A 24,039-nucleotide genomic window follows, 5' to 3' on the forward strand; every position below is an offset into this window, starting at 1 on the left:
CCTGGTAGTACTGAGCCGTGAACTCCACAGCATCTGCAAAGCACTGTGAGGAACATAACAGTTCCCCAGGACGGGAAAGACCATGGCAAAGAGGGTAGACACTCGTTATCGTTTGACTGGAGGAAAACCAAAGGGATCAGTCTTATGTAAAGAAGCAGTATCAGACATTATTTCTATATTAGAACAGTTTTCCTAATAAAAATAATAGGATGTCAATTACAGAATCTTCTTTGCTGTTAAGACAACGCCAACCTACTTAAAATCTGCCAGAGGTGCCCTAGACACACCTGACCTCCACAAGAGGATGGACTAGATGGTTTATGGCAGTCCTTTCAGGATACATATTTCTGCAGCTGTCCCCAGGACTGTTACAGTGACTCTGACCAACAGAAACTCCTGCCTCCACCCTTCCTGAACGAAAAGCTGCCTCTTCGGCACCAAAACCACAACACGGACATGCATTTCCAGCAGGCACCAAACTCCCAGCTGCTGTCGGTCTCGGTAACGTGTCCAGGTTTGCACCGTTCACGGTCTATACCACGCTCACACGGGCTGGTGGGCGCTGGGAGCCGACTGACTGCGGGCGCCGTCGGCTCGGCAGCTGGCAGCGGTGCGGGAGGCGCTGGGTACGGCTCCCACCCGTCTTCCCGGGGGAGGGCGTGCGTTACGTCACACGGACCGAGCCACTTTGCACCCCGGGAGCAGCGGGAGCAGCAGCGGCGCCGCGGGCGAGTCCGACCGCCTCTTTGCTTCCGAGCAGGCGGGGCGGGCCGGGCCCTCCTCCCGCGGCGCGGGGCCGGGGCGCTCCGCAGGGACGGTGAGGGCTCACCCACAGGCCGCCGGGCCCTCCCGAGGGAGGCGGCAGGACGGAGGAGAGCGGCCCACAGCCACGGTAAGGCACCGCAGACCGAGAGGGGGACACGGGCTGCCCCGCCGAAAGCGAAAGCCCCGCTTCGCCCCCGTGTCGCGAAGGCGGCGCCGCCGCTGCGGGTCCGGGTCCCGGGGGAGCTGCCGGGGTGTCTGTCGGGCCCCGGAACGAGGTAGCCCGGCGGGGCTGCGGCGCATCCCACTCGCCGCCTGCCCGCGGAAGAGTCCCCGGGTCGCCGCGGCGGGGAGCGGCGAGTGCGAGGAGAGGCGGCCTCGGCGGCAGGAAGCCGCCGGGAGGAGGAGGACATGTCAAGTCGGCCGACGAGGAACTAGGCCAGAGAAAACCCGCCATCGGGCTTCCCGGCCTTGCGCCTCCCGCCGAGGCGAGCAGTTGCGTCTGGCGCTGCTCGCCCGGGGCGCGGCGGCCGCCAGCCGGGCTTGCAGGGGCCGGCCCCGGCCCGACCGGGAGGACGCGGCACCGGCCGGCCCCTTCCGCTGACAGCCACGGCCGCACGAGTGCCTCTGCCGGGGCAGCCGTTCTAATTCCCATTATTCCATTCCCATATCTATTCACATTCCCATATCTAATTCCCAGAATACACATTTTTGTGACTGCTTCTGTTCTGAAACAGAACCGACTGTGACACAGTTGTAGTGGTGCAAGCCACGGCACAGACCCCTCCTTTCACCTTCCCACTGCTCTGGTCCTGCCGAAACTCGTGTTTCATGAACACGCTTGCTTCCCTTGGCTTGGCTGCTCCTTGCCTTCCCACGGGATCCCTTCTATAATCTGCTGCTGATCTGACACCGGGGATTTTCTTTGGAAATGGCAAAAAAAAAAAAAAAAAAAAAAAATTCCTCTGTAAAAAGATGCAGCAGCTGTAAAACCTTAGCAGAAGGGGAAGGTTTAGCTGGAGTGGGTTATGAGAGTTACAGCAAGAGTTGAGATGCCCAGACAGCTTTTGAAACACCTTCCACACATGCAGTAATTATGTCTTCAGCTGCAGAGACCCTTCCATTTATCTCCCCTTACCCATATCAATGATACTAGCTTTGCTTCCTGTTTGTTATTCTCTTCTGTCCCTGACTGATAACTCAGTGGCCACGAGTTTTGGTGCTTGCAAACTTGTTCACTTTCTGCAGTTATACCTTGTAACACCTCTCAAGGACTAATGCACCGTGAATGTCGTTAGACCAAAGGGTCTGCAATTACTGCATGACCTTTTTTCATATTACCATGCTAATGCCCTCAGCAACCCTCCTTCACCATGCAGGCTACACGAGATCTATGTCAGATCAGTAACAAATCATTAGAACACAGCAAACCCCTTTTGAATGGTGATCAGGCCCAATACGACCTAATGACCAGGTCATGATTCTTGGGAGTTTATGTGTCCTTTGGGGGTTAGAGGGGAGAACATAACCATGGTGTTAAAAAGAAAAGCGCCACAAACCCACTTATCACACTTTTATCCCTCTCTAAAGAAAACCCAAACATATTAGCAGGCAAAAATCCCTCTCGTCTAACAATTACATGTTGGCACTTGTTAAATATGAACACAGCCTAATACAGATGTTCAGAAGTGTATATTCAAAAAACTTGCATTATAGTCAATCAAGTATACAGATGAGGGCCGCCTCATAGAGCACAAAGTACACATAGCTTCTGTAAGATTAGGCTAAACCAAGCTATGAAATACCTGTTCACTTAACCACAGATGTGTAATGTATGCACTGCTGTATCACAAGTACTGAGGATACATTTGAATCACCATGTATCTCAGTAAAAAGCAGTAAACTCGGAATGACCTTGAGCTTCTGAGCTTCCCTTCTTGATTTCTTTATCATCTGACATTTCCGGGTAATATCAGCCAGTACCTCATGTTAAATAGCATACCGAAATAATCAGTCTTTGCTTAAAAACCTGGCTAGAGAAATCTTACCTGTGATACCCATCCTGCAGAAAACTTTGGGTTTAAAGCAAGTCTTACGATCAAATTGCTGCTACTCAGAGTGCCTCACTACTTAATAACAATAACAAAAATGTAGTAGCATCCTGATAGTAGAGCATACCCAAGGAGGAGGGCTCACTCTCATCTTACAAGAAAATTCTGTCTGTTGACTGTTTTCAAGCTCATTTCAGCAGATGTCTTATGATTTCAGAAGTTGTTACTTCTGATTTTCCAAGCCTCCTGGTTATGGTGATTACAGGCTGCTTGGTAGGAACAGGTATTAACAATGTAAATAGGGTCCTACGTTGTAGTTTGAGGCAGGGCTGGTTTTCATTGGGTTATATGGTACTGAATGGCAGCCCCAAGCCATCAATAGTATTAATGCAATTTTATAGATTCATCATTCAAAACCACACATCTAATTTGCATTTGCAAGAAGAGCATGTGCAATTCTTACAAGAAAAACTACTACCTAGATACAGAATTACCGTTAACATGGAAAATTAGCATAGATAGAATCATAGAATCATTAGGTTGGAATAGACCTCTGAGATCATCAAGTCCAACCGTTGACCTAATACCACCATGACTTTGAACTAATTCTTGAAAAGGAGGCTGCAGATAAAGAAGCAAGATGTTAGTTCATGCCACATTAAAATCTCACAATTGAATTCAGGCCTTTGTACTTGTCACACCCACCCCATCTGCACAACAGTCTGTAGCACCACCCCAAGAAAACCAGAGAACCATCACCAGAAACTTCCAGGAAGATGAAAGCTCACCTATGAGAGCAGCAGTGAGTATTCTTGGCACTGCTATGAGTCAGCTATTTGATTAACTGTAAAGGAATTAAAAAACAAAAAACCAAAACAACCCCCCCCCCCACCAAACCAAGAAACCACCACATCAGTGTCCTCTCCCCTAACAATTATTAGGCATAGCAGAGCTTACCTTCTTACTAAACAAATGCAGCCATATCCTCAGACCTGTGCTCATACTGCAGGCTAGCACTGCAGCAAAATAAAATCTCTATCCTTTCAAATTCAGGAAAGCCAAAGAAGAAAACTCTGAAGAGAGCGCACAGCTCTAGGCACAGAGAGGATGTTCCCTGTCTATGACAACAGCCCAGAGAGTATATATACACTTGGAAGAGGAAGTTCTTGCTTTCTCTTTTTACAAAGACAACCTTTTTTTTAATTGTTTACTCTTCTCTATTTTGGTTTGTCAGTTATTGAACTGACCAGACAACTTCCAAATCTGCACATAAACATCTTTTCCCTCAGACACCTACTTTCTGCAGGGGCTTTCACTACCTCTGTAGTTCCCAGGCTCCAGAAGGAGGCTGTGGTAATTAGGCTGCAGCTGATGTTCATAACAACATTAAGCAATCTTTTCAGCTAGACAGAATTCAAATGAGAGATTTGATGATACAGGTGCACAGTAGTTTACAGGAATTAGCAGTCACTCGTTGGTCTGAAAAATTTTGGAATCTCTTTGCTACACTATTTAGAGTTTTTAATTACCCAAATGAGCCAATCTACTGTTGCTGATAGTGGCACTTTAAATGGTGCCTTTCTCCCAACTCTGTGTATCTGTGTCATAGTCACCCAAGAGGACAGGAAACAGAGCAGCCCTGCTAGTCTCTTGGACTCTGTCTTTTCTCAGCAAACTCTTTTCTTACTTGATATCAGGTGCTTGAGGAAAAAGTTCAGTGAGGAAAAAAACAGATCTTGTGGCTTGCACGTGTGCTAGCAACACAGTTTGCTGGCATGTGCCAAAGGTACCGGCTGTCTATCCTTCTTTTAAGGTTTTACCTCCTGAGAAATGTTAGGCAAGAGAGTACCACAGCTTTATCATAGGCTTAAAATTATTCTGGCATCCAATGGGGTTTCCTCATCTACCCGTTTCGTAGGCTCCCCTAAACTCTCTTTTTCTCTTGGTGAACTTAGGAGATAGTGCAAACAATGTCTTTGTTCCTAGTCTTTGAGGGGGCGGGGAAGTTGACTTATATCCCCACTACAGTCCTTCCTAGCACTTGTCTCCTTCAATTCAGACAGCTGTGAAAATAAATTTCCCACAGAAGCTGGGTTCTTTGTTTCACCCTCCAGAGAAACCGTTTGTTTGTTTGTCTGAAGCTTGAAGCAAACCCTTTAGAGGTGGATTTGCAAAGATGCCTAAAAGGTGGCTGAGGGTTATATAAGTATCTGGGCACCTGATGGGCCCATGTTCAGGCAGTTTAGAAAATGGGATACCTATCAGAATCATTAGGCACTACCTGCCTTTGGGACCGTGGCCCTTGATTTTTCTGGGTTTCAGTTTTTGCACATGTGAAGTGTAGGTACAGTACAGATCTACTGCATGTGATGTGGATAAAAAATATTTATTAACAGCGATCCTGAGGTGAAGAAATGGTTTTACATCTACTTAATGTAACTGTAACGGGTTGACAGGATAAATCATTGTGATATTTAGGTGTGATCGTGGGAAAACCACAGCATTTTTGGCTTCAAACTGAGGTGTTTTGTTCATAAGGGTCACGAGACCCTTGTGTCCCACTCCTTACACAGACACTTATTTAGTGGAACAGCTAAATGCTTGATAATGACACTTCTTTTTCTTCCTTTGTAGTACAGGTCCAGAAGCACTAGTGTACTTGATTTTGTTTCAATTGCTAAGCCACAAAGACTGCAAACATGTCTCTGGAAGACATCCACATGAACACGCAGGATTTGCTTGAAAAAAAACAATTAGACGCCGGAGGATTTGGAACAATTTCTTTATGCTTTCACAAGAAGCATGGCTATGTAGTATTAAAAAAAGTCTATACAGGACCTCAGCGCACTGAGTAAGTTACAGATCTTAGTTCTGATTTATATCTTTCCGTTAGCCTAAGGAATCCTCCAAACTCAGTGGAGATAAATCTAAATAAAGTATAACAATTTCAGATCTTTGGATTCTGGAGATACTGTATGTGGGGAAGATACTCTTAAGACAATACTAGCAGCTGTCCTGCAAATTTTCCTTTTTACCCTCACAAGCCAACTTTTTTAGTTTTAACTCGTTGCTCCGGTGAAGTTCCTGTTTTGAGTTGCAAGGTGAGCACTACTGCGAATTGTTAAGAATCGAGGGGACTCCTGCACACTTAAGGAAATGCAGGAACTCAGTGGACACATGATATTTTCAAGCTTTTAGATTAATTTTCAATACAATTGTCCAACCGTAGATGTCCGCTAGGAACTAAACATAGATGAGCTATCAGCAGGACTCCAACCCCGCGTGTATAATACCAATAATACCCTCTCTCCATTGAGAAAAAGCAGAGTGAGCCAAGCCCACTGACTTAATGCAAGGATTGAATTAGCTGTTGATTTCAGTGGATTCAGGTCCCATTGCAGCTCTACTACCTCAGAGCCATAACAATCCTAAAACTCTCCCATGAGTCATCCACTAGAGAGAGACAAAAACCCATGTTCTGCTAGTTTGGATTACAATAAATACATTAACAGGGTTTTTATTTTGCCAGTGGAAGGCAAGTTGAGAGATTCTTGTAGTTTGCAAGCTGTACTGACAGTTTGGGATGAACACAGTTAAAATGGACAAGCCTGCCTAGTTTATTTTGGGGTTTGTGTTTTTACTTTCTCGCTATACAGGCTCATAAGTTCACTATTCCTTTATGTCTTGAACCAAAAGCCTTAAGCAAATTTACAACTGAGCCTAATGCAAACAAACCAGCCGCTTTCTTCTCTAGTACCAGAGGAACACAGAGGGAGGAAGCAGTTTCCTTTTAAGTCACAGGGTATGAAAGCATTAGCAATCAACATAGTCTCAGGATTTTCTTACATCCTTTTGCCCAATGACTACAACAGGAGCAATAGTAAAAAGATGGCTATTTAATATAATGGGTACCATCCTTCTTTAACACCCTTAGTGAGCTCCCAGCTGTGTACCTGTGACTACTGATGGGTTATACTGAGGCCCAGATAGAGAGTTAGGCTTTGAATTCATCCTAAATGAGTAAATGTTAGTCAGTGTTATCACCATCCAGTATGTGGATGGATCCCCTGTAATAAATCCCCTTTGAACATGAACATGAATACCAGCCCTTTGAGAAAAAGGCCTGTATAGTTTCCTGTACAAGAGGTAGTGGAGCAGGTCTTGATCTTCCTTGTCCAAAGGCTCTTTCAGCCCTGCCCTGTCCTGATCCCACCTCAGTTCAGGGATTTGGGCATACACAACCAGCACTGCACCTACAAAAAGAATGCTTATGCACTTTCTGAAAAGCAGGCCTTAAAACCAGGCTGAGCAGACAGTCTCTGTGCAAGGCATTTGAGACTTAAGAGAATATAACCTGGCACAAACAGAGCAGGATCAATTCAAAACCAGATGAAGGTGTTGTTCATCTTACAGTGGCTCTAGGGACGCTGATATTTTTGGTCATCATTTTCATTATGAATCAACAGCATTTTCATCCCTGTGTCCTTTCTAGCCTGGCACCTGAACTCAGTGCAACTTCTGTTTTACAGATACAATGCTTCCCTCCTTGAAGAAGGCAGGATTATGCGCAGACTGCAGCATGACCGTGTGGTAAAACTACTAGGTATAATTTTGGAAGACGGAAACTACTCACTTGTGATGGAGTATGTGGACCGGGGGAACATGATGAAAGTGCTACAGAAAGTGAGCAGTGAATTGCTTCATCCCTTGCCCTGCCTTAGGGTGGATAAGATGCTTGAAAGGGACAGGATCTCCAGAGAACAGTTTCTTTAGTTTCTCATTCTCCTTTCTTTATTAAAGAGCCAGTGGCAGACCCACCTTCTTTAGAGACAGCAGAGGACAACTATGGCTTTCCTGCGTATCACAGAGGAGCAGACCACAGTTATAGGTTCACAGTTACAGGAGGGTTTGTAGAGGTCTGTGGAGAATTTCCTAAAGAAGAATGCTTTTGTGAATATGGAGTGACTCTAGAATTACTTCCAAAGAAAACATTTAGATCCAAGAAGGACCTTAGTTCTTTTTTTGCCATGGCTTGAGCAGAGGTACTCTTGGGACTGAAAAAGAAATTTATTTAAAGACTGTTTTTTAATTTGATGGTTGTAGTAGCATTTTTTAATAGATGGTACTTCTTGTTCTTTGTTCTAGCTCTCACTGCCTTTGTCAGTGAAAGCGCGTTTCGTGCTGGAGATCACAGAAGGAATGCTTTATCTGCATGAGCAAGGCTTCGTACACAAAGACCTAAAACCAGAAAACATCCTTGTGGACACAGACTTCCACATTAAGGTACTTGTTAGAACAGAAATGGAGAAAGTTGATGATTTGGGTTGAAGAACCCAGTTCAGCTGCATTGGTTCATATTCGTGACTGGTAGATGAACTCCTTTGTAGCCTAGCAAGCTATCCCTAAGAGAGTGTTAGCAGTGGATCACTGAAGTATGGTGGCCTATACAATCTCTGAGCCAGAGGTTTGCATAATCTTCTGCCAACTGTGAAGACAAAAAAGTCACTAAGGGTATTAAAAAGAATGAATAATATTGTTGAGAATTAATGAACTACAAATCACAAGATAGGTAGAAATTAAAAACAAACTTTTAACACATAGAGGTTGAAACAAAATAGAATGTCTTATGGATCATGTCTGTTGTTCTTTATTGCTCTTGCCTTTACCTCCTCCTTTTTGTTCCTTTCCTTCTTTTGCCTATTATCTTTTCCTCTTTTGTCTCCCTCTTTTTTCCCTTAGTCATCATTTTTAAATGACAGCCAGCAGCCACAAAAAAAGCAGCAGGAGACTACTTCAAAGAATGATTTATAAACCTATTCCAAAGCTCTTCTATTAACTTTAGTAGGGTTTTGGATCAAGACATGTAGCTATAGAGCCTACTGCTGAATAAACCCAAGTAGAATTTGCAGCAGTCCTCATCAAATGTCCTGTCTCTGGTCAAGGTGAGTTGCTGAAATAATCACCCCATTACAGTTTGGGACTACAAAATAAATTCCTGTGAAGAGAGCTCTGTCATTTGATATTTCTCACACAAATTAGTGAGAAGTTGTTTGACAAGGTTAATATAGTAGCAAGTCCTAGTGCAATATGAGCAGCTTGCAGTTAAGCAGGATAAACTGTATTTTTTTTCCCAAAAATAATAATTAAAAAAATCATGATCTGCTTTAAATGTAAATTGGATGGCTTTTTGGGTTTCAGCTTGCTTACATGGACAGGACCAAACCAGGCTATCATCACACTGTATGACAAACTGAACTGGAACCCAGGATCAAATTCAGAATCAGATCAGACTTCCTTAAGCAGCTTGATCAAAAGTATAATTTAAGGCAGCTGTTGTACAATCTGTCTGCTTGAATGTGTCTAACATTGCCAATATTTATAAAACGAAATAGTTGTTCTAGGAAACTGCAAGTGTAGGAAGAAATATATCACATCTTCCTCTATCACATTAGATCTCCTCTGTCTTGTAGACATGAACTTCAACTCCTACTTCCTCAGTAGGATGTCACTTATATTTTCCTCGTTCTCTGAATACATGACCTCTAAATTTAGCCCAAAGCTTCAGAAACTCAAGAGGAACAATAAGCTAGTTAGAGGCAACAAGAGAGAAAAGAAAAGCAAGTTAGAAGTGAGGCAAGTTGTCCCCTCGGTTTTATCTGAAGCGTTTGGGTTACACAACTCAGTTTGACAGCTGCCTGTGGCCAAGAAAAGCAGTCCTATTCTCTTCCATTTTTCCTCTCCTGTTCCCGTGTGTTAGCACTGGTGCTAATCTGACCACCCTGCCCTGATTTAGGAAGCCAAATCAGCAGATCACTATTTGCCTCATTGGCAGTGCTACCCTTTTGTTGGGGAGCACTTGGTTCAGCAAGCCGTTTGATGCCTTGCACTAGGTCTTCCCAGTGTGAGACAAGTGTCAGTGCTGGAACAGGAGGAACAGAGGAAGCACAGAACAGAAGGCTGTGGGGCAAGGAGGGAAGGACTGCTTTCTTCACCATCAGCCATTAGTCTAGTTGTAAGACTGCACTCTAAGGTTTCAGTAATGTCACCTTATCAAGCACACAGTACCCAGGTATCCCTGCTTTAAGTTATTCCATGCTATCCTTTTCCATGTCTCTGCCATACACATCACATCATTTTAGATCCTCTTCCTCCCACTTTCTACAGGAGGATCTAAGGAAGTTGAGTTAAATGGAATATAAATGGAAAGGGCAATGAGGGAGGAGGGATACCTGCCCATCTCATAGATTACTTCTGGATTTGAATCTTAGCTTTTCTCGTATGGATCTTCTGTTCTGCCACGAGCACTGAAAGCAGATCTTGAATGTGATTGTCAACATGAGCAAAACCAAACTTCTCTTTTTTTCTTGCATTGTGTGATTGTCCAAGTGGGATTAAGTTAATAATGAAGGTTCAACCTAATGTTTCCCAACTGGCAGTGACTGTTTATGCAAAAAAAAAAAATCATCCATAAAATGTCAAATAGTTTGTTTTCCTTTCTTGTACTTGCATTTTTTGCAGTGTTCCATTTTTAGATAAGTTATTACCAGCTAATCATTATAAAAGTGAGCATTGCATGAAATACTTGTTTATCTCCTCTTCATCACAGCACTAGCTCTGATGTGTCTCATTTTTCAGATTGCAGATCTTGGTGTTGCCTCCTTTAAGAACTGGAGTCGTCTGACCCAAGAGGAGACTGTCCGACAGAAGCAAATCAAGAGCACTTGCCAGAACAATGCTGGGACTCTTTTCTATATGGCTCCAGAGCATTTACGCTGTCTTAATGTAAAACCTGTGGAGAAATCAGATGTTTACAGCTTTGGCATAGTAATCTGGGCAATTTTTGCTAACAAAGAGCCATATGAACGTAAGTTACTTCTAAAAGGGCTCTATCACAAAATTAAGTTACACACGTCAAGCACTTAAAGTTATAAAATTAAGATTGGTAGATTAAGTTGCCTGTGCCCAAGAATAGCACCTCTTAGGCACCTGATGCCAGTAAGGGGCATTAGTTGCATCATTTCTGACTTCTAAGTGTGGACAAGAACATCTGAGTTGAAATGCAGGCATGAGCCCAGTCTATTCACATCCACATGGTGTGGGCATAAGCCTGCACTCAGTGGCAGAAGTTAAGACAAACCTTGGGCAGGCCAGGATGGAAACTTTGATGTATGCAGTTTCCTCAGGTGGGCTAGTTACATGTGGTTTTTCCTTTTAATAGGAACAGTTACACAGCCAGTTACCGCTTCTCAGCTGCGTGGTGTTAGTTTCTCAGCACGTGGTACTGTACTCATGTAGAGCAGTAGGAGCAGACTGCGGAATTCCAGAGTAACAGGTTTATAATTTCGGATGGATTTTTTGCTAACTAAATGGCTAAATGTTGCCTGTGTGGCCATATTTGTGTGCGTACCCAGTGCAGAGCATAACTGAGATTCAGGTTCTAGAGAGCTAGATCAGTCACCCTTACTCACACTGGGCATGTCTTACATATAAAAGTAAATCTCTTAATCTTAAAATAAATCTCTTATCCATGGAAGTTAGGGCAGTGGATTCAAATTCACTAATGTGAGAGATTTGTAGCTGTAAATCAGTCATCTTTCTCTGAAATCTTCTTTTACATATCCACAAACACACAGGGAGCTTCTTCACTATTCCTTTTACCTACAGAAAGCTAGCAAAAGCCATGATCAGGATCTGATAGGAAGTTTTATTTTTCAGATGGTATAAATGAAGCCCAGATTTGCTTTGGCATCATGAATGGAAACAGACCAGATATAAAGGAGATCAGTGATAAATGTCCAGTGAAAATTATTGACTTAATGAAAGAATGCTGGGAGCAAGAGTCAGAGAAACGGCCAACCTTTGCAGGTAAGGCATTGCTTTGGGGCTCTTTTTTTTATGTGTCCATCAGTAGTTTATAATGCAGCAAAACAAACTTGAGTTTCTTCCTCTTAAAATACGATTTTTTGCTTTGAAAATAGAAATATCAATTCACATGCCCAGTAAAACATGCTTTCTGTGCCCTGACTAAAAATGGGATCTGGTCCAACATTTACAGATTTGAGAAATACTGGTGGGTAGATGAAACCAAGATACTTTATACCTGCTGATAATTTGTCTTCAGCATAGTATAATCTTCCTGCTGAAATTTACAGAAATTTACTAACATCTAGAGAAGTAGCCTATCTCGGGCCAGACTGAGAAAATACCCTGTCCAAACAACTTCAAAAGCTGTCCCAGTTTAGCCTTCCATGAGCAATGCAACAGCTGTTGACTAGCTAATCATCCTTTCATATGGCCGGATCCCAAAACACCGGCAGTCAAGGAAAGTCTTGACTGAATGGTCTAGGAAGGAGACTAAAAGCATGCAGCACGTAAGTCAAAATTCTTTATCTCCTTTTGTCTCTTCTTCCTGCCTCAATATGTAGTGCCAAAAAAACCCAACCAAAACCCAACCCCCACCCCCAAAAAAGAACTCAAAACAAAACCAACCCAAACAAATAAACAAAAAACCAACCAAGCCCAAACCACCACCAGAAAAAAAAAACCCTACACGTAACAAGAAATGGAGGTTTGGATTTAGACAGGGGCACCAAGAGCAAGTGTGCATACCAGGAGGAATCCATCTACTATTTCCACACTTAACCTGCATGATCTCCTGCTAATGGATTGAGTTTATGCTTGCACTGGGTCTTTTCTTCTGATTTTCCCATATGCAAAATACCAATATTTACCATGTCAGTAGATTATTTCAGTAATTCCATCTTTAGCAGAGACAGGATAGTTGTTTATCAAATAGCCGAATGCAACTGAATATATCTTATTTCTTAAAATGTGGCAATCAGTCTTTTGGCAAGACAAGTCAAGAAAAGGTGCTGTCAGCCACAGATCATAGACAGAGCACTTTCACCCTAAAAAGCAATGTGACGACACCAAAAAAATCCCTAGAAATCATCCTATTCTTGTTACTACATTAAGGCAAAATGAGCCATGTGAACAGATTCCACATGTATGTATAATTTTTCTTTCTGACTTCATACAATTCTTTGTTCAATCCTTATCCATCAAAATTGTTAACAGTATAAATAATTTTTATTTTCCATTGAAAACCACTTTCACTTAGGTTGGGTTTTTTTTTTGCAGAAATTAGTCAAAGATACAAGCCATTTTACTATCAAAATCTAGCAAAAAATATTGAAGATGATATGAAGGAGTTAAAAGTGAGTAACTTTCTAAGCATTTTAAAGCGTCAGTTCCCCACATCCCCTCTCCCTAACCCCAGTTATGGCCAGATTCTGCCACTTTGAGACTGATCATGCTTGACCGACCTGATTTACTTCTGTGATAAAATGGCTGGATTTGTGAATGAGGGGAAAGCAGTGCATGTCATTTACCTCAACTTTAGGAAGATTTTCAACACTGTCTCCTAAAATACAGTTGTATCCAAGTGCGCATGTTACTGTCTGGATGGGTAGATGAAAGCAGGTTGAATGGTGAGTCTGAGAGGGTAGTGGTTACTGGGTCCTACTTCACCTGGAGGCCAGTAGCAACTGCCATAGTACAGGGGTCTACTATACTGGGACCTTCTCTGATTTACTCCTTTATCAGGGACCTCAGGGAAGGGATGGAGCCTACTCTCATAAGGTGTGCAGGTGACACCAAACTAGGAGGACTAGTCAATACAAGGGCAAGGTTGCCAGCTGCAGGCTGGAGGAATGGGGTGACAGAAACCTCGTGAAATTCAGAAAGGACAAAAGCAACATGCTGTAAGTGGAATAACCCTTGACTTCAGTGCCAACTGGGGGCTGCCTGGCCGGGGAGCAGCACTGCTCAGAAGGACCTCAGGGTGTTGGTGAGCAGCAACCTGGGCACCAGCCACAGCCTCTCTGTCAGCCTGGAAAGCCAGCGGCATCCCAGGCTGTACCAACAGTGTCACAGGCAGCAGATCAGGCAGATCTGCTTAGCTCCTGTTAGTCCTGCCATACGAGGTGGGGCTGAGGGACCAGGGCTGTTTCAGGTATGTTCATCAGACACACAATGGCTTTGGGGGCACATAAATAGCAGCCTGCCCCTACCTATGAGGAGTTCATTGAGAAGATAGGGCCAAGCTCTTCACAGCAGTGCACAGTAGGACAAGAGACAGCAGACAAACTGAAACAAGAGAGATTTAAAGTGGTTTTAAGAGAGAAAGCAAACATTTCCCTATGAGGACAGCCAAGCAGTGGAGCAAGCTAAGGAGGTTGTCCAGTCACCATCATTGGAGGTTTTCAACACCCAGCTGTACAAAGCTCTGAGCTGCCAACTCTGATCCCATAGGTGACCCTGTTCTGACCAGGAGGTGGGCCTGAGATCCCCCAAGGTCTGTTCCTACCTGAGTGACACTCTGATTCTATAATACTTTGCAAAAGCTCCTCATATATCCATTAAATCTCACTCATGAAATGTTATGCCTAGAGATTCAAAAGTGGCAGAATATGATTTAGAATAAGTGTAAAAAAAAAAAACCTCTGTAAATTCTTGGTAATTTTTTGTCCTGTGTTCAGGCACTGTCTAATGAGTCCCAGCCTGCTTGAGACCAGGAAGCTATACTGCAGTAATAACCACAGGGAAAATTTGAAATCAGATGTTTTCCTGAGTGTCCAAGTTGGTTTCTTTTACTTTTCTGGCTGTTGGTTTATAAGTTATGATACAAAGAATGATTTCCTGACTGAAAAGAAGTGAATGAGAATTTCTTAAAAAGGTTCCATAATCAGTCCCAAAATCACAGATTTTATCAATTTACCTACTTCCTTAGTACTGACAGCTATCAGGGGTTTAATCTTTGCAGTGAAGTGAGGCTTAGAAGAGTACATACCCAGTTATTTTAACTTCAAAAAGCAAAAAAAAAAAACAACAAAAACCCAACAAAAAAACCACACACCACCCACAACAAACTTCCTTTGTGAAACCATTCATTTACAGTTTTCTTTAAAGTGCTTCCTTCTGTCACCAAGTCTACGATTGTGAAAGTGAAAGTTTCTGTTTTAGAGAACGTATGATGTTTGTGAAGCACCAGTGACTGTTCAGAAGAAAAAAAAAAAAAAAATAGAATTTTTCAAAATGAAACTTATGAAACAAATTTCCTGGACTGATTTGACCAAACTAACTCACGGTGTGAAGTATACACACCTTAACTTACCGTAGTGGCCCCAAATCAGGATTATGGCCAATTATACTAGTGTTTTAGCTCTCTACAAATATACCTCTCAAATCATAGGGACCAAAGGACTGTTTAGAAAATGGGCCACGGGCCTGTTACATTCTCAGAAAGGAAAGCATCCATTCCAATCAAGGCACAGAATGCAAGTACAGCATCCAAGGCAAGTCAGTGTGGTGAACCACTAGAACAGCTTCAGTAGCAACATGAGTTAGAGGGTTTGGGCATAGTCTTTCCCCCTCTCCCACTAGCAATCATGGAAGCAGAGTCCACAGCCTCCCAAGTAAAAGGACCACAGAATGGTTGATGTTGGAAGGCACCTCTGGGAGGTCATCTGGTCCAATCCCCCTGCTTCAAGCCATGCAGTTACTCAGGTAAAATCTAAGGACCTAAGGTTGTAATGTGCTTTAGAATGTCATCTTTTGCTTTTGGAAGGAAGTAGATTTTTTGGGAAGAGATAGTAGTTGTTGATTTTTAGTCTGTGAAAGTACTTCTTGGATTTAATAATAATAAAAAAAACCCCACAAAGCAAAACCATACTTCTAGAAATCATTTTATGAGTAAGAAGCACTGGGGAAAACTGATTTTTCTAGGTAAAATTTTTTTTTACTTCCAGTGAAGTCTGAATAATGGGAACATCAAAAGAGTAGAGTAGGAATGGATTTTGTCTTCACTCTAGTGAAGCGAGTCTGAGGATTTACAGAAAGCAAATTATACTGCATCTTTCTGAAGATTTGTTCTGAACTCCTTATTCCTAATACTCTTCATAAAAGTCAATGTGGCCATACCTGAATGTAAATCATCTTCCTCACCTCTTCCTCGTTGATGCCTGTACTTACTAAATACAGATCCACAAAACAGGATGCACATTTGCTACCTTTACCTCAGCAGCATCCTCTCACTGAGATTGCTTGCAGAAAGTCTAGCTATTAAGTACAAGACAGACAATCCAAAACCACTCTGTCTGGATTAAGCTCATATTCATGTAGGCAAGGGTATTGTTTGGCCAACTCAGAGTATTATATATTGCAGTTGCATTGCAATCCTTCCTCCCTTGATTGAAGAAAATATTTTGCCCATCTGTAGCAAAGCAATGGGTATTTTCTGTCAGGCTGTGCTCTCTGTAAGCGTGTGGGATCTCTTCCCACAGATTCATGGAACCTGTTCATCCAGGTCGCTTCACTGTGAAGCTGTACTGTTTCCTACTCTGCAGGTACTCCCTTTGGTTAATCTTCTGCCTGTAACTTGATCATTTGTTCTTTCTTATGCACAGAAAATGTGGCCTGAGTCAAATGAACTGCTGAATAGGATGCAATCCCTTCAAATAGATGCTGTAGCAGAAGATAACAGTAATGGTCAAATAGGTAAGTCACTTATTTTGTGTATTATTCTGTACATCATTATTTTGTGTATTCTGCCAAAGATAAAGTTGTGTACATGTACAAAGTATGTAGTCTTACCATTAAGGGGTTATGAAGAGACTCAGTTGTTCAGCACTTCAGAGAGAAGATTACATATTCTCCCAGGCTCCCAAAAGTCATACTTAACTGTTTTGAGTTTTCCACAATCTACAGTTTGAATCCATTTCATTTTAATCATGCCAACTGCTTTGCAGGCTTTAATTTCATGAAGACTTTCCTTTTTCCCCACTTCAGCCTTTCTTATGAATGCTCTGAATACAACCAGGATGCATAATCATAACATATTCCTTTTTTTATGATCTTTCTCTGTACCTGAGGAGCACTAATAGATGAATTTTTTCTCTGTTCTCTCATTTTCTATCAAATCTTGGATGAGTTGCGTGTTTCATGGTTTTAGAGAGCTGTCTCACTAATACAGGATTATGTAGTTACAGTTTTGTAGTAGCATACCTGGAATTCTTTTACCAAAGTTTCCTAATGGCGAAGAATATAGGATCATATTTGCTACACTGATTTACAAGCAGCAATATCAAATTCAGTAGAAATAAAATCCCGATAAGTTTGCTTACACTATTTGAAAGACATTATTAAATGAATAATGTTAAACTGTAAAATGCAACTAATAAATCTTCCCCAAAGCTAGGTTTGCCATAACTCTTTTCAGTAGAACTGATGACTTAGTAGGGCAGCCCCACTGCTATATTTTTAAATAATTACATTTCCCTAGCAGAAATAATCACGTATGACTGCAGCTGATGATGCTTTTGTATTTTAAGTATGAAAGGCTTTCTTGGAAATCTACACTGCACAAAGATACTATCTTGACAGCCCGTCAGTCAAAGTCAATTTTTTTTTTTCTTCAGTCAATGGGCATTACTCAGACAGTAGTAGCGAAAGATAGCCCACAGCATCTGTTCATACATCTCACGCTTGCCCTGGAGAGTGGATGACACATAGTTTATGCTAATACTGAATTGCTAATAGCTGTCACTTTTGATGAGGTTGTTTCTGCATTAGCTTATTCCTCCTCTCTAGCAGCAGTAATAAAAGAAGCAGAGCGAGTGAGGCTGAAGGTGTACTAATGCACAGCCATCAAAAGGAACTAGTTTTGGTCCCGCCTAATATGGAGTGAATTAATGTAATTTGGAAAAAAATAACCAGTTCACTGGCATTATCTGAGCTAAAGAGAAGCACATACTTACACTTAATTCCAATTTTACAGTGGTCTGTGAGAGTCCCTTGCTTTAGGCAACATTCAATGTTTTTTTAAACAACTGTGAAACTTTCAGAACTTTTTAAGAAAACATCTGTAGGCCTACCCTTAAAAACACAAGAACAAGTAATAACAAGCAGGTTTTTTTACATTCTTATTTACTCTTGGAATGCTGCAGCATGATCCAGATCATAACTCAATCTAGTTCAAAACTGAAGTAGAGCATCCTTTGATAGTGAGAGTAGATACCAGACTGTTTTATCTGGAAGGCGTTACTTGTAAACATGTATTCTTTGGGACTATGAAGAATAAACTAGACAAGAAGGATTCATCACAAAGAACCCAGACAGGAAATTTTACATAATCCTTTGCAAACATGACTTTAATGACAAATTATTTGCACTGCATGAAGTAATGCCTATTACAGTGGTGTTATTTTCCATCCTGTTACACTCCAATTTTGCACTGATTAAACTCCAGTTAATGCCAGCGGAGACACACTATTAAATCAGACTCTACAGATGCCTCCAGGAACTGTTTGTTTCAGTGGTTGAGAATTTGATGTCAATATAAGCAAAGTATGCAGTGAATTCTGACACCACTTGACCAAGTGAGATTTTGACAGTGATAGCTTAAACAAGCCTGTACTTTCTAGATAAAAATCTAGTAATACTTCTCAGTAAAGGCATTCTATAAAATAAAACACAGCTTATACTGGAAGTAATTTTATATTTTCACCTTTTATATATTACCATAACATTAAAGGTAAATTAATAGATTATAGTATCATTGCAACAAGTTATATACATGCATTTGGATGCATTTCAAATATTTAATTTTCCTCCCTTTCAGATCAGCCTAATTCTCTGCACAGCTCTCAAGGTCCCATGACCAGTCGGGTGAATGAAGCCCTGTTTGCTGCCTCCCCAGAGAACCAGCCTGTTGAGAGCTGTGAGACCTCATTTACATCTACTGGTAATCTAGAAAGAAAACTTCAGCGTGAATACAACTATCATGTATTCGGGAGCTGGATGGATAAAGCAGTTCCACCTATAGTATACACCCCTGAAATGAGAGAGGAAGAAAGGAGACGAAGAGTTTCCTACGATCCATTTGCAAAGTCACCTCCTACTCCTCAGTTGAGTGAACTGTATCCAAGAGCTGAAAAAACACGATCAAACCCTAATCCATATGTTTGGCCACAGCCAGCTGCAACAACACTGAAACAGGGAAATGTAGATATTTTTTATGGGCCAAACCCTAACAGTCTCCTAGCGGGAAACACAGAGAGTGTCTATGGATTGTGTTCAGCCAGTAACTTTAGCCTAAGTAAACCTCCTGTGCCCGAATCTGGCCCAAACGTGCAATCACAGACCAATGTAAACTGGTATCCAAAGAATGCAGACACAGATACAGGTGAGATTCCTCCTCCCCCAACACCTATGTTTCTGAAGACACACTTGTTCTCTAAAAATGAAGTGGCCAAGAGTGTTTTGTAGTTTACATAGCAACGACCTGCTTATTGCTATCAGTTGATCTCTGGTATACCAAACGTGAGTTTATTTAAGTTCTGTTTACTTGAGGTTAATTCAGGTCACTAAAACACTCTAGCTTTGCCTTTATTATGCTGCTTTCACTGATTTCATGCTGTTAACTTCAAATGAACCATATCTAAAGCATCAGTGTAATAGAGGAACGTCAGACCCAACGCCTAACTCTTCAGCTACCAACCAAGTAATAGCAGATACTGCTACAGCAGCTAACAAAACCAAGAGCTGCCACCAATCATTCTAGGAAAGCAAAGGAGAACTTTAGGCTCTCAAAAATGTAACATTCCTACTATTGGTTCTGCTTGTGCAGAAACATTTGTAGCATTTCAGAAAATAGATGAGTATGCTTAGCTTGACTTGCAACAAGGCAAGAGACTCCTGAGCTCAGGGAGCCAACAAGGAGCTAGGGGTTGTAACTGGTTTCTCCAGAGAGCTCTGCATGGTGCTGATGGGGAGCTTCTGTTGGTATTTACTAGAGAGCTGTAGATGAAAAAGATGGAGACAAAGAAGGAAGAGAACACTGAGCATTGGCAAAAAGTATAAATAAATGGTAGCTAGAGGCCTATAATAAGCAACTTTTAGGAACCAGAGGTAGCACGAGATACTTCAGCCTGCTCTTACTAAATATTGGATATTTTTAGTGTGGCATTCTTTTCCAGATCATCTCACAAGAAAATCAAGGATGCCTAACTGTTTACAGGCAGAGTGCCACAAAAGTGTTATTCTGTTAAATTATTTATGCAGAGGCTGCGACTAGTTGTTTATGTGAGTTTATTTACTGAAATGAATCTGAGAGCTGTCATGTCAGAAGGCAGGGATTAGAACTGTCAACATCAGTAATAAAGTAAAATTTGTTTGAAAGAAGAAAACGGTTATTGTAGGGAGGCTGCATGCAGCAGAAATCAGACCGAGAAGCAGAAAAGCTGCATTGCAGCTCTTCCATTGACCTGTCAGGTGACCATAACCCAGTCACTCTTACTACCCCATCATGAGTTGCAGAGCTCATCTGTGGGCATCCAAATTGATTACTGCCCTGGGCTGGAAGTTACATCTCTGCTGGACATTACTGCCACCAGCAGAAGATGCAGTGGTGTTCCATGCCTTTGCTAGAGCCGGTCACAACCAGCGTGCTAATACAAACCACGACCAGTCTCAGCAGTAAGCAGTAACAGCACGCTTAGAAGTTTGGTATTTTTCAGTTTGAATACTTGTTACAAAGCAGCTCAGTCCATAACTATGCTGTGATCCCACACTGCCTTCTACTAGCCAGGTATTTATACAGCCTCATGGAAGTCCATTGCCCTCACTGGGATCCAAGGATGGTTAAGGCTATTAGTCATCAAGCAAAACCATGATAAGGTCATTGCTGTAACTAGAACTATTCAAGGAGATACAGTCCTGTTAATTAAAAAGCTTCTCATCTCTTTGTATTTAAGAGTACAAACTATATACTCGTACTGTTACAAATGTGGCAGTCATTTTTAAGTACATTTGCTTTTTTATTTACATAATGCTTTTGGCATATTTTTTTTTCTGTTTTCCCTCTTTGTTTAGGTAATAAGGATTCCACTCTTTTCACAAGGGGAACTTTTACATATCCTACTACACCCAGACTAAGCACAGGTAAGTGCTGTAGCCTTAATCTGTGCTGGTAGCCAACAGGCTATGCGTTGTATTCTGATCAGTAAAGCAAAAACACTTCAGGATTTGAAATAATTTATGTTATTGCTCTAACCATAGCTGAAGTTATCAGTGCCAGTATGTAAAACTAATTCCTGTCTCTAGCAGGACCTGTACATGCTATTAAATGTGTATTTGATGGATCAAGGACTTCTTTTATGTAAAAGAGCTTTTAAAAATATGAAGGCATTGCAAGATCTCCTGTACACCTAAACCAGTCACTTCTGTAGATTAAACATCAAGTTGCTGTGACCCTACACAACTCCTGAACCACACATGCACTTGGAACATCTGGCCTTTCTTCCTCTGGATTTTTAATACAAATTGCTAGCTGCAGGCTTTGTGCTGAACAGCCTTCCTTGGGGCACAGGTCTCTACAGTGCAACTGTCTTTAACCCCTGAAATTCTGTCCTGTACTTCAGGAGTTGTTAATATAGGCTCCTTTCAAGTCATGTTGCTTGTAGCACCCTGAACTCTTTAATTAACCTTTCCAAGGCTTGTCCAGTTTGTAAGTGATTTACACTTACAAAGAAAACAAGACGACAGCAGGTTTCTGTCTTCTTGACTATACACCCCTTAGAGTCTTTAGATTATGACCCCACCCAAAAGTGACAAGCAACCAATGCCTAGAGGCTTGAGAAAGGAGATTTATAAGCACAGTAGCTTTTACTGTTAATATTGACAAAGCACGTGTGCATGTCTTCATATCTTGTGCTAGATTCATTTTGTTACCAGTTAAGAAAATAGCAAACATATGTTCATATTTTTAGCTAAAAAAAAAAAAATTTTCAAAAAAAAAAAATCAAGAAATCTCGTATTTCCCAAGTCCTTCACCTCAAAAAAAAAAAAAAAAAAAAAAAAAAGGAAAGGATACAGGATTCATAATATTTTGAGACATGATAAAATGCATTCCTTATGTGCAACTTCTAGAAACTAATCATGCATACCTGTAAGTATTTCTGACTAGCAGTTTCAAGTTAGCAAATACTAAATGCATTTAGTCAGATTTTCATGTATTAAATTCCCTTATACAGAAGATTCAATCAAGTACAACATAAGTAACAGTTCTGGAATTCAAATTGGATCCTACAATCACATGAAGATTGAAGAGCACAATCAACACATCAGCACATGTCCTGTTGCTACAGAAGCAACTTACATGCAATATGAAGCAATGGGTATATTTGGTAAGAGAACTATCTCCCTAGTTTTGATGTATTTTCCCCATATATTTGTTTGAGAGTCATTTGGTTTGGAATGTATGAAAACAGTACAACTTTCTCCCTCTGATACTTGAGAAATAACTGTTTGGGTCCTTTTCTACTACGTACGTAGGAGTGTATGAAACAAATAGGGGTTTGTGCTAATACTGTTCTGTAATACCATATACCTCATTTGTCCTGTAGTTTCATGACCTCTTATGAGACCCCAGATACAAGCATAGATGGATATGCACCAAGAACAAGAGGAATAACAACTCTCAAACTGGTAGAAGCAAGGTTAGGATTGGTGGTCCTCTCCTGACTTACAGTTTGAATCCTAGAATATCCTGAGTTGGAAGGAACCCATGAGGATCATCAAGTCCACCACCTGACACCACACAGGGAAACCTAAAAGTTAAACCATATATCCAAGAGCATTGTTCAAACACTTCTTGAACACTGACAGGCTTGGAGCCATGACCACTTAATTCAGGGAGAAATCAGAAGATTTTGAAATTTAATTTATTTTCATTGGTTAATACAAGATTAAACTATCCCTGTATATTCCCAAGTAAACAAATTAATAGTGTCCCAGAATATAAAACATATCATATAGACATCAGTCAGCTGTCCAAGAACTCTAGGAAGGCGCTTTTCAATTTTGCAGCTGTTTAAGTGGCAAACTATGATGGCCTCAGGTCAAAAAGCAAGTCCAGCAACTGACCTGTTAATACATGTGTTCCGACTGGGAGTTTTCTTCCTGCCTTCATTGGGTAATACTGCCTCCGTGAAACCCACTTCTATGTATCACTAAAATTCTGTCTCCAGATATTACTAGTAAATAGTTGGGGGAGGACAGGTGAGATAGCAGCAAAAGGGGCAATGTTAAACAATGCTATTTTCTTTTACTCCCCTTCTTTTTACAGACAATACTACTGTCCTAACTGAGAAACATCTGAATCTAGTGAGGGAAAAGTTGGCTAAACAGTGGAAGCACTGTGCTCGCAAACTGGGCTTCTGTGATCCCGAGATTGATGAAATTGATCATGACTATGAACGAGATGGACTAAAAGAAAAAGTTTACCAAATGCTACTCAAGTGGGTAATGAGGGAGGGCTCCAAAGGCGCTACAGTTGGAAAACTTGCCAAAGCCCTCTTCGGCTGCCAAAGACTGGATCTCCTTACTAGTTTGATGCAAATGAACGAGGAGTAAGTTGACTGAGAACTGGGGGAAAATGAGGGTATTTTTTCCTGAGGACCTTCCAATAACAAGTAATAATTCTGAACAGACTTTCTGGAGCTCTCCTGTTTGCACAGACTTTTCCTTTTTGGAACAGATATTTTCTGCCAAGCAGTTTTCAGTGAATACCTCCAGTAAGTAAAAAGTTTATATCAAGATAATTGGGTCTTCCAGAGGATGAAAGAAAATAAGCATCTTCCTTCTGAATAAAATGATTGTCCAAAGATAACGACAACAATAAAATGCAATAGTAATATCAATTCAAGGAGAATGTAATACAAAATTTCTAGATTCTGTCTTGAAAAACGTTGATACCCTTGTTTAGTTGTAAATAAAAGCGTGTCATTTCAGCAAAGCTAATATATCAGTAATAATATGTGAAAGACTGACTCACTCCGTGAAAAACTTGGACAGAAAACAAAAATCAACTCTTAAATTTTGCCACAAGTGCCAATACTTACAATGGTACTATCCCAGATTGCTCTAAGTCAATATGGTATTTTTTTAAATCTTTTTATAATGTTTACTAAATATAGATGTGTAGAATTATGCAGAAGAGCAGTGTGAATAAAAGCAAAAATTATTTTTGGCTTAGAAAGTATAATTGATAAAATATTCTTTTTTTCACAGGTTAATATTGCATTAGAGTTTTACATTGCTTGGTAGAAGAGATTTTACATGATAAGCTTCTCATATGCTTTATGAAATAGTGAAAAAAGAAATTAAA

The 24,039-nt window shown here is 41.2% G+C and overlaps 1 protein-coding gene across 4 annotated transcripts; it reads left to right on the plus strand.

Moving 5' to 3' along the window:
• The first annotated feature begins 5,512 nt into the window (after positions 1–5,512).
• On the plus strand, positions 5,513–23,783 carry RIPK1 (receptor interacting serine/threonine kinase 1). Of its 4 annotated transcripts, none has more exons than XM_086469198.1 (11): positions 5,513–5,664; positions 7,343–7,496; positions 7,959–8,096; positions 10,449–10,677; positions 11,529–11,678; positions 12,954–13,030; positions 16,280–16,370; positions 18,493–19,056; positions 20,745–20,813; positions 21,872–22,057; positions 22,999–23,783. In XM_086469198.1, the coding sequence occupies exons 1-11, from the start codon at positions 5,513–5,515 to the stop codon at positions 23,283–23,285; spliced, it is 2,097 nt and encodes a 698-aa protein (XP_086325324.1). In that variant the 3' UTR covers positions 23,286–23,783. The 4 variants fall into 4 exon arrangements, with proteins under 4 accessions (XP_086325324.1, XP_009951390.1, XP_086325325.1 ...); XM_009953088.2 differs by having other exon boundaries at positions 21,905–22,057; XM_086469199.1 differs by having other exon boundaries at positions 16,280–16,361; positions 21,905–22,057.
• Positions 23,784–24,039: the final 256 nt, after the last annotated feature.

Source organism: Leptosomus discolor, chromosome 8 (assembly GCF_034619465.1).
Source record: "Leptosomus discolor isolate bLepDis1 chromosome 8, bLepDis1.hap2, whole genome shotgun sequence".
Classification (NCBI taxonomy): domain Eukaryota; kingdom Metazoa; phylum Chordata; class Aves; order Leptosomiformes; family Leptosomidae; genus Leptosomus; species Leptosomus discolor.